Below are 15,016 nucleotides of genomic sequence, written 5' to 3'. Positions count from 1 at the left end.
TGTTTGAGGACTATGAGCAGGCCCAATATAAATATCGGTCTGTCTTTATCCTGCGTGAATTGTGTTGGAAAGGTTCTATGTGACTGCTGTGATCTTATCCTCATCAGGTACCTTGCAGAGCGACCATTCAATAGCAATTAGCGGGCAGAATTACAGGCACATTACAGTCACTCCAGGCACATTAGGGTTGCTAACCGAGTGTTTGCTCTAGTGGAAAGTAACTAATGCAAAATAATTGAGACCCTCTTAGCATCAGTATTGCATCAAACCATGCACATGCCCACCAAGCCATTGGAGAGCCCTGCATTAACTTTCATTTATATTTTACTTGAAAAGTGAATCAGTCTTTTCATCTTAAAGTTGGAATAAAATGGAATGGCTGGGAGGTTTCTGTATGCAGTGTATTATTTTTAGAAATACTTTGAAGCATTACTGAATAAGTGAAATGTTACCTGACTGCAAATCTTTCTGCTGTCCCCTGCCTCTCCCTGTCCCTCATCAGCCATCTGCAATGGGCCAGTGCTTCCCAAACCTATTCATACAATAGCTGTAATATTTGATCACATTGTTACAATATTGGCAGAGATCAGTAACAACTTTTCCAATAGAAGAAGTATGAAATCCCAGTTATTTACTAAAGGCATGAAGCCATAAGAATCCGCAGTTTAAAACAGAAGAATTTTTACCGCACAAGAGTCAACAAAGCTAACACTAAATGCTATCCAACCTATACTCTAACATCCAAAATTAACATGAGTTAAAGCTTAATGGGCAAATCGTGTTTGAATATAAGCTATAAATTGCACAGTAAATGGAAGTTACCACTAAGACATATCTTATGAATTAATACAGCAGCCCACTCAGATTGCAGTGATCACACTGGGTCACGAAGCCATTCAAACTCTATCATCCTCAAGGAATTTCAGTTCTGATGCTTTTAGGAGCTAGTTTGATCGCCAGGCAACAGCAGTGCCCTGAGCAACCTGAGCTCCACAGGCATCGTTTTCACCACAAATGGCACATGTTTGCAGAACCTACTCAACTTAGTCCGGATAGCCCAGATCCGCCACTGTTGCCTTCAAGTAACGGGAACAACTGCAAGAACTTTACCCTCTCTCTTTTGTCCTCAGCTTCTGAATCTAACCTTTTCTTGAGTCATCTTCAGCTTGAGGCCACTGGAGCCACTGCACAGCTTGGACTGATCTGTGCTCTTTTATATTTTGCACCAAGGTTTCGGTTCAATTTCCCAACCAGCATGCTCATGATTTCCTTAGAGATTGGGAAGTTTCATTTCTGCTTCCCTTTCAGTTGTATTTTCAGTTCCGTTTCTATTTTGAGATGGGGTCTCCTTCAAAAATATATAAATTAAATTTAAAAATATAGATTCCCACTATTTTCTACAGATGTACTTGAGAGTATTGCACCCAGTAAATATTTCTGTTCTAATTGCATATTGTTTTCCTCTGCAGCTGTAGATCCTGAATTACCTGATGTTGGTAGGTTATTTTTATGTCTTTTGCATGGTAATAGCTTGATTAGAAGTATTGTTCTTCAGATGATGCTTCTCCAATATAGGTTAGTTCAAAAAGGTTTTGCCTTTAGTGTTGGTTTAGAACGCTTTTTGACTAGATTCAGAACCCAACTGAACATATTCCATTATTAAGAGGGAGTATCATTTTCAGTATTTAAAATAAAACTGCTTGTATGCAGATTATTTCATCCATTAGATAGCTGTTGGATAATGTCCTCATTGCTGTATATTGTAGAGATATTAGTTCTAATACTAAATTGTATTAATAATAGAATTATTTAGAGTTAACAATTTGATTTAAATGCTGCTTATTGGTTGAAAAATATGCAACACATTTCATATTAAAATTTGATATCCTATTTTTCTATCCAATTGCACATATATCAAAAGCTATTTCAAATTATTACATGCATCTTCAATCACTTTTGCACTCCCTTCATCTTTTTAGTGCATTTGCAAGTCGTATCAGGTGATAATTGGTTTCTGTCCCTTCAAAAATAGGATTCAAGCACCAACTCCTTCTGTGCCAATTTTTCCCATTTACACGCCTAGCATTGCACTCGCTCTCCTCAGGAGGAGTTGTAGTAGTTGTAGTTTCCTATTGAATCCTACTTATTATGCGGACCCATGTTCATTCCTGCATTCATTTTAAAAAAAATACTTTGAGCAGTCCCTCGTGGAACCCGTCTGAAAATCCAAATTGCGTTGCCGTGAGTTCCCCTATCTGCTCAGCATCTGCAGCATCAGTTGAGTTTGTTGAGCAGGGTCTTCCCCTTTATAAATCCATGCTAGCTTTTCTTTTTGGAGAAATATACTTTATTCATAAAATATCTGAAAGAACATTACAAAACATTTCAAAATGGCCATCGCAAAAAGTGCAGTCATCTTCAAGTTTTTCCACATAAATCATGAGGTGCTTCAGTGCAGTCAATGAACATTACAGACGTTTCAACATGGTCATTACAGACAGTCAGTGTAATAGTATTTAAGTTATCTACATAGATCATGTTGCACTTTGAGGTATAAATCCATACTAGCTGTTAAACATAGGGTACATACCTAAGAACATAAATAGGAGCAGGAATAGGCCAGACCACTCAAGCCTGCTCCACCATTAATTAAAATCATACTGATCTACCACCCCACCTTGTCTCCTCTTCCTCACTCCATATCCCTTGGTTTCCTTACTGCCCAAAGAATTAAGTATATTCCTCCATTCTGTTATTTTACCTGGACTCCAACATCCTCACAAAGGTAATTAAGGGTGGGTGATGAATACAACTTGGCCACATTGCTGAACAATATTACAAAAAAAAATACTTTGCTTCTCCTTGAGGGCATCCCAGTCCTTGATTAAACTGAACGCTTCCAGCCAGGGTTACTAGATAGATTTCAGAAGTGGGAGCCCTACTTCCTTTCCCTACCCTCTCAGGCTAGGGATGCTTAAAGCTAGTCATAGCTGAGATCTGCTTACTCTGTACAAGGCACGGTTTTGAATCTGGCATCTTATTCGAGGGTGTGGCGTGCTTCTACTGTGGGCTCTTAAGGACTTTACTGCTTCAGGTTGCTGACTTTTCATCATCCCAGTAGCTTTATTCATATCTTATAACCCTTTGTGTTTATTCTGTAGCTTTGGATTTTGAAGGTGGCAAAGTCCCTGTAGATCCAAAGAACCGGAATGGCAATGGTAAGTTTGTGCATGACTCGCATTGAAGCCATCTGTAGTATTTTCATGGTTCATCTGTTTTCCTTTTTCTTTTAAAATTAATGTTTAAAGAAAGAACTTGCATTCATGATGAGCCATCAGTAGGTCCCAAAGTATTTTATGGTCAATGAAATTGTTTTAAAGCATAGTCACTGTTGTAATGGAGGAAATGAAGCAGCCAATTTGTGGACAGCAAGGCTCCTTAACGTGAAGTAATTGGAATAGTAACACTGGTTAGGGATTAAGTAGTGGTCAGGAGATGGGAGATATCCTGCTGCTGTTTAAATAATGCTATGGAGCCTCTTGCATCCACCCAAAGGACAACATCTCTGACAACACAGCGTTCCCTCAGTTCCACACTGATGTGCCAGCCTAGACCTTGTACCCAAATCTCTGGAAAAGACTTTGAAGCCACAACCGTCTGACTCCAGGGCGCCGCAATGCTGAACCACGACCGACACTTTGCCAAGAAGTTCCTTTAGTTTGTAGGGAAGGGGTTGACTAAATGTAGTTGGCCTCACTCCAGGACTTAAGCACGTCGTCATGTCTGATGTTCTGGTGCAGCGGCGAGGGAACATGATTTGCATGAGACGTTGAACCAAGTTGATCTGTTTGGTAGTTTACGTCGATGTTTAGGATCTCATGTCCCGGTTCAAAGGTAAAAAAGTAAGGAAATCTATTTTCCTGGCCAATGTTCTTCCCTCTATCAACGACCCCCAAAAAAAACTGCCATTAATTACTGTTAGTGGGATTTTGCTGCCTGCAAAATGACTGCCACATTTGCCCGATTGAGTGTAACCTGTGCCTTGGTAACCCTCCTGTAAATCAAAATGTCATGGGTTCAGGCCCCACTCCAATGAGTATGTAATCCAGACTGACACTGCAGTTTTGAGGGTGTTGTCATCCTTCAGATGACATGTTACTCTGAGGTCCTGACTCACTTCTCGAGTGGATATAATAGCTTCCATGACTCAATTCCAAGAAGACCCTGAGTGTCCTGGCTAATATTTATCCCTCAACCAGCATCCGTTCAAGAGATGATCTAGTCAGTTATCTCTGCTTTTTATGGGAACCTGCTGTATGACAATTAGCTGCAGTATATAACAGTGACTACAGTTTAATAGGTACTTCATTTAGCAGTAAAGTACTTTGAGGCACCCTGAGTTCTGGGCTGGTGCCCTAATAAACCCAAATCCTTTCCCCCTTTTTAAGGTCCTACCATATCTCTCACAACACAACACTTGCAATAAATTACTTTGAAATGTGAAATATAAATGGAAGTTTCTATCTTTTTCTTCAGTCTTGGAGTTTCAATTTAGTCATCAGGAATTTCAAGTCTTGGAATTTGTTTTGGATGCTGGAGCTAAAGAAAAAAAAAAGTACAGGGTAGTTTGATAATCCTGGTGTTTAGAAATGTCTATTTTATTTATCACTGAATAATGCCCCAGAAAAACACTTCACCCAATGCAACAGTGCAAGGATTTATGAAAACTTCAGTTCATTTATTCTGCGGTTGAGAAAGCAATAACTTTTATCATTGTAATAGCACCCTTAAGAGAGTTTGTTTTTTTTCACAGTACACTTGCTGATAGCTTCTCCCTCTGTGCAGTGTAAATAACCTGCCCCTGGTGCTGTTACAGGAGCAGCAAGCAACCTCAAGCTGAAGAACACCAACTAATTGAAGGGCAGCAATACCTAGATTAAGACATGCCGACCCTCCTAGCTGGATTTCAGATTACTATCTGTGCTGGTTTCCCTCGCCATTGCAATTGCAGTCCTGGTCAGAAATGAGAGGAATGGTTTGCTTGTGTGCATATACCGCCCCCCCCCGACCCCTTGCTGGTCTATTACAGAACCTTGCCCTGTGATACATGCTCTTTTTGAGATCACGACATTGGTCGTTCCCCAGTAAGGGAGGAGTGTAATTTCTGACTAATGCATATCAAAAGATTGTGGATTTTATAAAAACTAACTAAACGATGAAATGAAAGAAATAGCTTTGTTGGTAATGTGTAAGTGCAGTTAGTAGTTCAGATAGTGATTGCATCAAATGCTAACACTTGCTGTATACATCTGAGTAAATCGACATCATAAATTTGGCAAACTGAAGGTTATGTTGTTCTTTCAGTCCCATCGGTTCAAAGGAAGAGTGTTACAAAGCAATCAAGTTCGGCAATATCACAGACCGTATGAACAAATCCTGATTACCTTGAATTTTTAGGGAGGGACACAGAAGGGATGATTCCTATAAACTAAGCTACATTTACCTTCTGTTTCCAGTCTTGGCTAAAGTTAACTTGAGTATTTGCAAGTAGATAGGAACTGGTGAGAAAATGTCAGGCAGAACCAGGCTGCTCGACCATCAGGATTTGAAGCTAATTTACACAGCAATAACTTTTTTTTTGGAGTGTCTGCTGGCAGAGATGAGGGGGATGGAGAAGCAAAGAGCATAGCAGCCAGAGTCCATCTGTACACAGAATACTGAACAGGTCATTGGGATCTAAAAAAGGAATGGTTAATGGTTCAACAGTTGTACTTTATAATTAAAAAAAACACTATGAAACCTCTTGCAGAACCATGGATGTTGCAGTACAGGAGGAAACATTTGGCTGGCTAGGTTTGTGCCAGCTCCTTGCTACAGCAGTCGACTTCCTACTGTCATATGTCCCCTTTTTCTGCTTCATCTTACTCTACAGCTCCCTCGTCGCCCAGGGAACTCTGACTTCGGTTGTCCTTCCATTCCCCCCGCCCCGAATCATCTCCTCCACCTCCACCTTTAAAGGCTGCCCATTGTTTCATTTTGCGTTTCTGTCCACCATTCTTTGACTCCAGTTTAATCAGCACTATGTCCACCACCGTCCCCCCCACCCCCATTGTGGATACAGGGCCACTTGAAGTTTTTAGGAAAGCCATCAGTAGATTTTTGTTAAGTAAGGCAGAGGGGGATGTGGGGTTGAAGTATAAATGCAGCATAATCTGATCGAATGTTAAACTGGGCTGAATGGTTTGCTCCCATTTCTCTTTTCCCACTGCCCTACTTTCCAGTGTGGGTGCTGTATTTTCCTCTGCTTCAAATGCATATGTTTTTTTTATTTCTTCCCCCCCCCCCCTCACCCCGCCTTCCCTTTTATAGCGCAATAATATCCATTGACTTTCACTCCCTGTGGCAAAGCATTGCACGTCCACATCGAGTTTTGGCGAAGGATCCCAGCAGACATGTTAACCTGTCTTATCTGGACTTTCTTTTCATTTTCTGACCTGGCCTACTGTGCATTTCTAGGATGCTCAATTTATTGGGAACACGTTTTTATTTTAAATCCCAGCATTTGCTGATTTATTTTTTTCTCACTCCTCCATTTGTACAGACCTTTTAAACATTATAACTCCTGACTGAAGGAAGCTGTGTATCTAGTAACTTGAATGCATAACTCGATGCTTATTTCCTGCGTTTGTAAAGTCTGACCACTTCTGTGAATACTTGTCAGTGTTCCAAGATTCTGCTAACTTCACTTCTCTTTTTCTCAGATGAATTTGATCTAAGTGATGCCGTTGATGGTGAAGGTAAGTACAGTTATTTCAAATCAACTTTAATAGTACAGGATTATAGACTATAATTTACCCATTCAGTAATTGATCCTTGGACCAAGCCATAAAATTGTGAAATATATTCAAATATGGACTGTTCAAATTGGGGTGGGGGATTATACCCTGAATCTGAAATGTTCTGTGAAGATTTACAGCATTCAGTAACTTCGCCTCGTATGCTGTGTAATTAATGTGAAAGTATTTATGGTTGAAATTCGATCCCTCCAAGTAACTAACTTAATTATGAGTTTCGCATACTTATTGGAACGGATAGAACTTTACTCGCAGTTTAGGGCACCCTCAAAACAAACCTTGAGGGTGCATCCTTGTGCAGTTCCACAGGCACTGAGCTTTCTGCCAGTCTTCATCTGTGAGCTCACAGATGGACTTTTCGACCTTGGGAGGATCACACCCAAGTCTAGTGCTGCTTTTGTCCCCGCACATATGCACAGCACCAAGGTAGTTGGAGTGAAGACCCTGCCGTCTGCCTGTCTTCTGTCAATCCAACACAGATTAGGATTTCAAAGTTTGTATGCAGGTATGGATTCTCCCATCGCTGCAACGGATGAGTGTAGAGGGGATAAGAAACTCTCAATAGCCTAGGTTGATGTCTCATGTGACGTTAGGCCAAGTCTTGATTTGCATAACCAATTGCAAATTCTACATATGAAGTTGGTGTTGGAGGTTGGATGGATGGAGGCATTAGCTTTGTATGTATATAGCTTAGTATTACGTCAGCTGCTTTGCTTGCTAGACTCCTAGCTAGGGGGAGCTATGGCCTTGATTTGCTTTGTATGTCAGCGGGCAGCTAATCCAGCCTCGGTTTTATCAAACATTTGGGTGTGCAGATGTGTATGCTTCTTTCCTTCTATGATACTTGGTTGTTGAGGGATCACTCTGCTTTTGTTCTGAACTCTAATGTACATGAAACTGATGACCTAAACAAAATGCACAGTGGAGGATGTCATAATGTATTGTAACCTGCCCTTGTGATGGATTTCAAATCCTAAACTGTAGTTTTACTTTTCTAACAGACAAATATACTCCAACGAGGCTTCCTAAACAGCCAGCTAATGGTGATCCAGGTAATGGCACAAGCTTTTGTGTGTGTTGGCGCATGGCATAACCTTGTCTTGAAGAAAAGTTGTGTTGCCTTGGTTCTTCTTAACAGGAACTCACCCAGTCACACACACAGCATCAGAATGGCTAGATGTATCCGCCAACCCTTTTGACATTTCCATTTCTCCTGCCAATCAACCTTGTTTTTAAAAAGTTTTTGAGACATAAGTAGGAGTAGACTATTCAATCATTTGAGCCTGCTCCTCCATTCAATATGATTATAACACAGAATCTTTACAGTGCAGAAGAAGGTGATTCAGGCTGTCGCGTTTGCACTGGCTCTCTGAAGGAGCATTCTACCTAACCCCACTCTCCTGCCTTATCCCGTAACCTTGCACATTAATTCTTTTCGGATAGCAATCCAATTCCCTTTTGAGTACCATGACTGAACCTGCCTCCACCGCTCTCTGGAAGTTCGTTCCAGACTCCACCTACCCTGTGGGTGAAAATATTTTTCCCCTCATCACTTTTACTCCTTTTTAACAAATATTTTGAACCTGTGCCCTCTACTTCTTGATGTTCCCTTGAGTGGAAACAGTTTCTCACTATTTACCCTGCCCATACCCCTCAGGATCTTGAATACCTCTATCAAATCTCCTCTCAGCCACCTTTTCTCCAAGGAAAACAGCCCCAACCTCTCCAATCTATCGTCCTTAGCTACAGTTCTTCATCCTGGGAATCACCCTTGAGTGTCCTCTGTACTGTCTCCAACGCCTTCACATTGTTCCTCAAGTATGGCACCCAGAACTAGATGCAGTACTCTAGATGAGGCCTAACTGTCTTATACAAGTTTAACATGACCACCTTACTCTTGTACTCAGTGCCCCTGTTAATAAAGCCTAAGACACTATATGCTTTATTAACTGTTTTCTCAACATGCCCTTCCATCTTCAATGAGTTGTGTACATATACACTGATGTTCCTCTGTTCCTGCACCACCTCTAGAGTTTCTCCTTTTATTTTATACTGTCTCACCATATTCTTCCTGCCAAAATGAATCGCCTCACACTTCTCTGCATTGAACTTCACCTGCCACTTGTCTGTTCAATTCACCAACGTGTCTGTCCTTTTGAAGTTCAAGACTATCTTCATCACAGTTGACAGAGTTTCCAATCTTCGTATAATGTGCAGATTTTGAAATCATGCCCTGAACACTACTATCTAGGTCATTAATATACATCATTGAAGAACAAGGGTCCCAACACTGACCCCTGGGGAACTCCACTACAAACCTTCTTCCAATCTGCAATTTATTACTACTGTTCCCTGTCACTCAGCCAATTTCTTATCCAAGTGCCTACTTTTCCATTTGTTCCATGAACTCGAATTTTGCTCAAGTCTGTTGTGGCACTGTGTTAAGTGCCTTTTGAAAATCAACGTACACCACATTGTTTCCCTTATCAACCTTCTGTCACTTCCTCAAAAAAAACTCCAAGTTCGTTAAACATGATTTTCCCTTAATGAGTCTATGCTGGCTTTCCTTCGTTCTCCTGCACATGTCTAAGTGACCTTTGATTTTTGTCCCGAACTGTAGTTTCCAGAAGTTTCCTTACCATTGAAGCCAGTCTGTGGTTGCTGGCTTATTCTTGCACCCCTTTTCAAACAAGGGAGTAACATTCTCAATTCTCCAGTCCTCTGGCATGACCCCTGTGTCTAAGATTATTACTAGTTCCTCTGCATTTTCCACTCTCACTTCCCTCAGTACACTTGGAGACATCTCATCCGGTCCTGGTACCTTATCTATTTTAAGTAAAGATAGTCTTTCTAACAACACCTCCTCCTCAGTTGTAAATTCTTCTAGTGTACCAGTTACTTCCCCTCTCATCTCAACCTGGTAGCATCTTCCTTTGTAAAGACAGATTTAAAGTACTCCTTTAATACCTCCGTTAATTCTCCTGCCTCCATGTGCAAGTCCCCTTTTGTTTTTTAATCCCTAATCGGCCCTACTCTCTCTACCACCATTTTCTATTATTTAAATGCTTACAGAAGACCTTGAGATTCCCTTTTATGTTAGCTGCCAGTCTCTTCATGCTTTCTCCTTTTCTTAAGTTTTTTTTCACTTCCCCCTCTTGTCCTTTCTATATTCAGCCTGATTCTCCATTATATTTTCTACCTGACATCTGTCATACACGTACTTCTTCCTTTTCATTTTCATTTCTATATATCTCTCTCATCATCCAGGACACTCTGGATTTATTGGTCCTACCTTTCCCTGTCAAGAAAATATACCTTGACATTGCCTGCAATAATTCTTCTTTGAATGTGGCTCATTGTTCAACCACCATCTTTTCTGCCAACATGGCTGATGGTCTTCCTCCGTTCCACCATCGCACGTTATCTTTGTATCCCTTGCATCTCTTAGTATCCAGAAAACTATCGATCACAATTGGCAGTGCACTGGGGTAGAGAATTCCAAAGATTCTCCTAACAGTTTAGTGAAGAATTCTCTTCTCGGTCATAAATGACTGACCCCTTATTCTGAGATTGTGCCCCCCTAGTTCTAGATTTACCAGCCAGGGAAACATCTCTCAGCCCCTTAAGGATTTTGTTTCAGCAACAACTTGTATAACGCCTCAATGTAATGAAATCTGTGCTTCACAGGAAGATTGTAACACACAGAATGACACCAAGCCACAAAAGTGGTTTGGGGGTGGGGCGTGGGTGTTGGTGGGGGCGGGGGTGGGGCCTGGGTGTTGGAGGGGGTGGGGGTGGGGGCGGGGCATGGGTGTTGGAGGGGGTGGGGGTGTGGGGGGAGGGGGGTGGGGGTGGGGGGGAAGAGGTGTGTGGGTGTTGGAGGGGTGGAAAAGCGTTTCCCGAATGGCAGGATCTTCATTCCGAGGGTGCAGAATGGAGTCCAGCCTCCACCCCCGGATGCAGCTCAGAGGTGGGCACGGGGGTCTGCAGAGTGCTGAGGTGGGCTGTTTAAAAGGCCAGCCTTGGTTCTCTGGAACATTGTCCCAGCTGTTTGCTTAAACATCAAGTCCTCTAACAAAAACAGAAAATGCTGGAAAAACTCAGCAGGTCTAACTGAAGAAGAGTCATCAGGACTCAAAACGTGAACACTTTTTTTTCTTTTCTCTCCACAGACGCTGTTAGACCTGCTGAAATTTTCCAGAATTTTCTGTTTTTGTTTCAGATTTCCAGCATCCGCAGTATTTGCTTTTATTAGGTCCTCTAACTCTTGCCCTTCACAGCCCCTCGCTGCCCCATCCACTCCCCATTCCCACTCATGCCAGCCCATGCACCCCACCCAACCCCATGACCCCTCTGTCAACTTAGTGCTAACTCGTGAGCCCAACGCCCCCCCCACCCCACCCCATTCACTTCCCTTTGCCCTTACACACTCCATGCCAGTTCATCTAGTATGCACCATGGGGAGATCTCAGGAGCCATGTTCAGATGAAATAAAATAAAGTTCTAAGTATCTATCTATCAGATAGATAGGCTAGAGCAGATTTCTTTTTTTTTTCAAGTCTTACAAAGGTGGGCAGTTTTTCTTTTTAAAAGGTTGGCCATAATTCTACAGAGCTTATCCACACGTCATCTGCTGCACCATAACAGGGGTCTGTTTGAACTTAGTGCTGAGTTCACATGGCTTGCTGAGTTTGGGCTTTCCACATCTGGGAGTCATGTTCTGCCCCCTCTAGTCAAGTCTAGAGGCAACAAAGGTATCCATGATGGTTTCAGCAGTGAATCAGCCGACACTGTTGAAGTTGAGCAAGGTTACATTGTGGAAAAAGGCTGTCTTTTTATGTTTGACAGGCACTGGTTGATTTTTCCCTAGTTTCCCCAAGAAATGGTGGTGAGCCATCCTCTGGGTAAGCTTGCCAATTGCTGAATTTGGCGGTTGTTTCACAGGCCCCTGCCTATTGGAAACTGTACATAAGTGTGTAACAAATAAAAATAGCTGGAAAAACTCAGCAGGTCTGACAGCATCTGCGGAGAGGAATACAGTTAACGGTTCGAGTCCGTATGACTCTTCAACAGAACAGACTCGAAATGTTAACTGTATTCCTCTCCGCAGATGCTGTCAGACCTGCTGAGTTTTTCCAGGTATTTTTATTTTTGTTTTTGTTTTGGATTTCTAGCATCCGCAGTCTTTTGCTTTTACATAAGTGTGTGTTTTGTTTGTTTTGTTGGTTGTTTTTTTGCTGACAACCTGGTCCAATAGTGAACTGAAGAATTTGCGTGTTTGACTGAAGCAATTCCTAACACTACAATAATAACTTTTATTTGCCTAGTATCCTTACTGTAGGAAAAGCACTGCAAGGTGATTTTTAAATACAGTAGCTAACCAAGTCCTGTTGGGGGTTGGATTTGTGGTTTTTCTTCCCCTTCTGAAACTGGTTGGCTCCTTTGATGGAGTGTAGTTTCCCAGGTGCTGATCAATTTTTAATGTCTTGCCCAAGTAACTATTTTATCAGGCCAGAGGCAAAATACTGCGGATGCTGGAAATCTGAAGCCAAAACAGAAAATGCTGGAAAGACTCAGCCGGTCTAATAGTATCTGTGGAGAGAAAGACAGAGTTAACGTTTCGAGTCCTTAGGACTCTTCAGAGCCACAGAGAAGTAAAAATGAAATAAAGTAAAAATAAAAATCACATTTTTTTACTTCTGTTTAGTTTTCAGTGTAGCTGTTCCCTCAGTCTCCAGTAATGAGTTCCTCACCGTTGTTATTTTCATTTGGTAGATCATCAGTTTGGGGACGATGATCTTGTAAATGCTGCAGGCGGTGCTGTTGATCCTGAAGGGACCAATCCTAAAGGTAACATTTACTTTCTTTCAGAATCTTTATTTGGTTCCTTTTTGATGTGCTGCTTGCACACCTTGTTGTACTGTTGAGTAAATAGTATACTATCTATGATCCCCATAGACGCTAATAACTTTAATGAGATTTGAACACTCTGACCATCTCAAAGGATCACGCAACAAAGTTTCGCATTTTTAAGACCTTTACTGTAGCACTCGCTCTCGCAGTAGTGATGCGGATAATAACCAGAGTAGGCAGGAAGGGATGGAGTGTGCACCAGCAAGTAATGTCAGTATAGGGAGAAATGGTTAAAAGACAGAATTAAAGGCTCTTTATCTGAACATAAGCAGCACTTGTAACAAGGATGAATTGATGGCACAAAAAGAAATAAATGAGTATTATATGATAGCCATATGAGAGAGATGTTGCAAAGCGACATGGATATTCAAGGGTATTTGACATTTCAGAAGGGCAGGAAGATAAGAAAAGGAGGTGGGGTAACTCTGTTAATTGAGGATGAGATCAGTACTGTACTGAGAAATGATCTTGGTTCGGAGGATCAAAATATTGAGTCAGTTTGGGTGGAGGTAAAAATAGCAAAGGAAAAAGTCACTGGTGGGAATGACTGAGGAGTTTTTTTTTGAAGGTTGCTAGTCTGGGGAATTCTCTTCCCCAGAAAGCACTGGAGGTGGATGATTGAACTTGAGGCTGAGTTAGATAGATTTTTGATAGACAAGGGAGTCATGGGTTATGGAGGGCAGAAAAGAAAGTACAGTTGAGACCACAATCGGATCAGCCATGATCATATCGAATGGTGGAGCAGGCTCAAAGGGCTAAATGACCTGCCCTCACTCCTGCTCCTAAGTCTCATGGTTTATAAGCCCTCTGACAGCAGCTATGCTGTAGGACGGAGTATAAATCAAGAAATAATGGGAGCTTGTAAGAAAGGTACAGCAATAACCATGGGTGACTTTAATCTTATAGATTGGGTGAATCAAATTGGCAAAGGTAGCTTGGAGGATGAGTTCATATTGTATGTATTCAGGACAGTTTCTTAACGCAATATGTTCTGGAACTGATCAGGGATAAGGTTATTTTGGACCTGGTGATGTGTGATGAGGCAGGATTAATAAATGACCTCACAGTGAAGGATCCTCTGGGTAAGAGTGATCATAACATGATAGAATTTGAGGGTGAGAAATTTGAGTCTGGGAACTCATGCCTTACCCTTGTAATTGACTTTAGCCAATTCTCCTCAAGCATCAATAAAGTGGAATGGGAAAAGGAGTTTAAAAATAAGATGGTGGAGAAGCAGTGGCAGACAATAAATAAATCTCTCAAAGCTATATTCCATTGAGAGAGAGACTGAGAAGAGGCACCATCCATGGCAATGTACAATGCTGCAAAGATCAGTGATAGGCCAGAAGATTAGGAAAATGTTAGAAACCAGCGAAGGATGCTCTTTTTTAAAGAGGGAGGAATTGGAGCATGAGAGAAAACTAGCAATAATATAAGAACAACCAGTAAAAGCTTCTACAAGTATCGGTGCTACTCTTTTTTTGAGTACTGGTCCCTTAGTGGATGAGACTGGAAAATTATTGATGGGAAATGAGAAATTGACCGACTTTGACCAAGTATTTTGTATCCACCTTCACAGAAGACACAAAAAGCATCCAAAGAATAGTAGAAAATCAGGGGGCAAAAGGGAGGGAGGAACTTGAACAATAATGACCAGTAGAGAAAAAGTACTAGGAAAACTAATGGGACTAAAGGCTGACGAGTCCCCTGGACCTGATATCTTGTACCCTTGAAGTGGCTGCAGAGATTGTAGATGCAGTGGTTGTAATTTTCCAAAATTCCTAGATTCTTGGGTCCTAGCAGATTGGAAAACTGCAAACGCTACTACTCAAGAAAGAAGGCAGACAGAAAGCAAAAAACTTTAAGCCAGTTAGCCTAACATCTGTAGTAGGGAAAATGCTGGAATAAATTATTGAGGATGTTGTAGCAGGCCATTTTAGAAAACCATAATACAATCCAATAGAGTCAACATGGTTTTGTGAAAGGGAAATGCTGCTTGACAAATTTATTTCAGGATGTAACAAGCAGGGTGGATAAAGGAGAAACCAATAAATGTATTGTTTGGATTTCTAAAAGGTATCTTATAAAATGCCACATAAAACGTTACTGCACAAGATGAGAGCTCATGGTGTGGGGAGGGGGATGACATATTGGCACGGTCTAATACAGAATTGGGTAACTAACATGAAGCAAAGTCAGGACAAAGGGTCATTTTCAGGTTGGAAAACTAACTAGTGGAGTGCCACAAG

At 41.4% G+C, this 15,016-nt stretch overlaps 1 protein-coding gene across 2 annotated transcripts in view; it reads left to right on the top strand.

Moving 5' to 3' along the window:
- Positions 1-15,016, top strand: part of cd99 (CD99 molecule) — a 64,812-nt gene that overhangs the window by 32,543 nt on the left and 17,253 nt on the right. For both annotated transcript variants that reach the window (XM_078545086.1, XM_078545087.1), the window contains 5 exons: positions 1,470-1,496; positions 3,162-3,218; positions 6,762-6,797; positions 7,856-7,906; positions 12,630-12,704. In XM_078545086.1, the coding sequence (XP_078401212.1) occupies positions 1,470-1,496; positions 3,162-3,218; positions 6,762-6,797; positions 7,856-7,906; positions 12,630-12,704 (246 nt within the window). The remainder of the gene's footprint in view (positions 1-1,469; positions 1,497-3,161; positions 3,219-6,761; positions 6,798-7,855; positions 7,907-12,629; positions 12,705-15,016) is intronic.

Source organism: Cetorhinus maximus, chromosome 7 (genome assembly GCF_964194155.1).
Source record: "Cetorhinus maximus chromosome 7, sCetMax3.hap1.1, whole genome shotgun sequence".
Taxonomy (NCBI): domain Eukaryota; kingdom Metazoa; phylum Chordata; class Chondrichthyes; order Lamniformes; family Cetorhinidae; genus Cetorhinus; species Cetorhinus maximus.
This window is presented reverse-complemented; position numbering and strand designations above follow the sequence as displayed.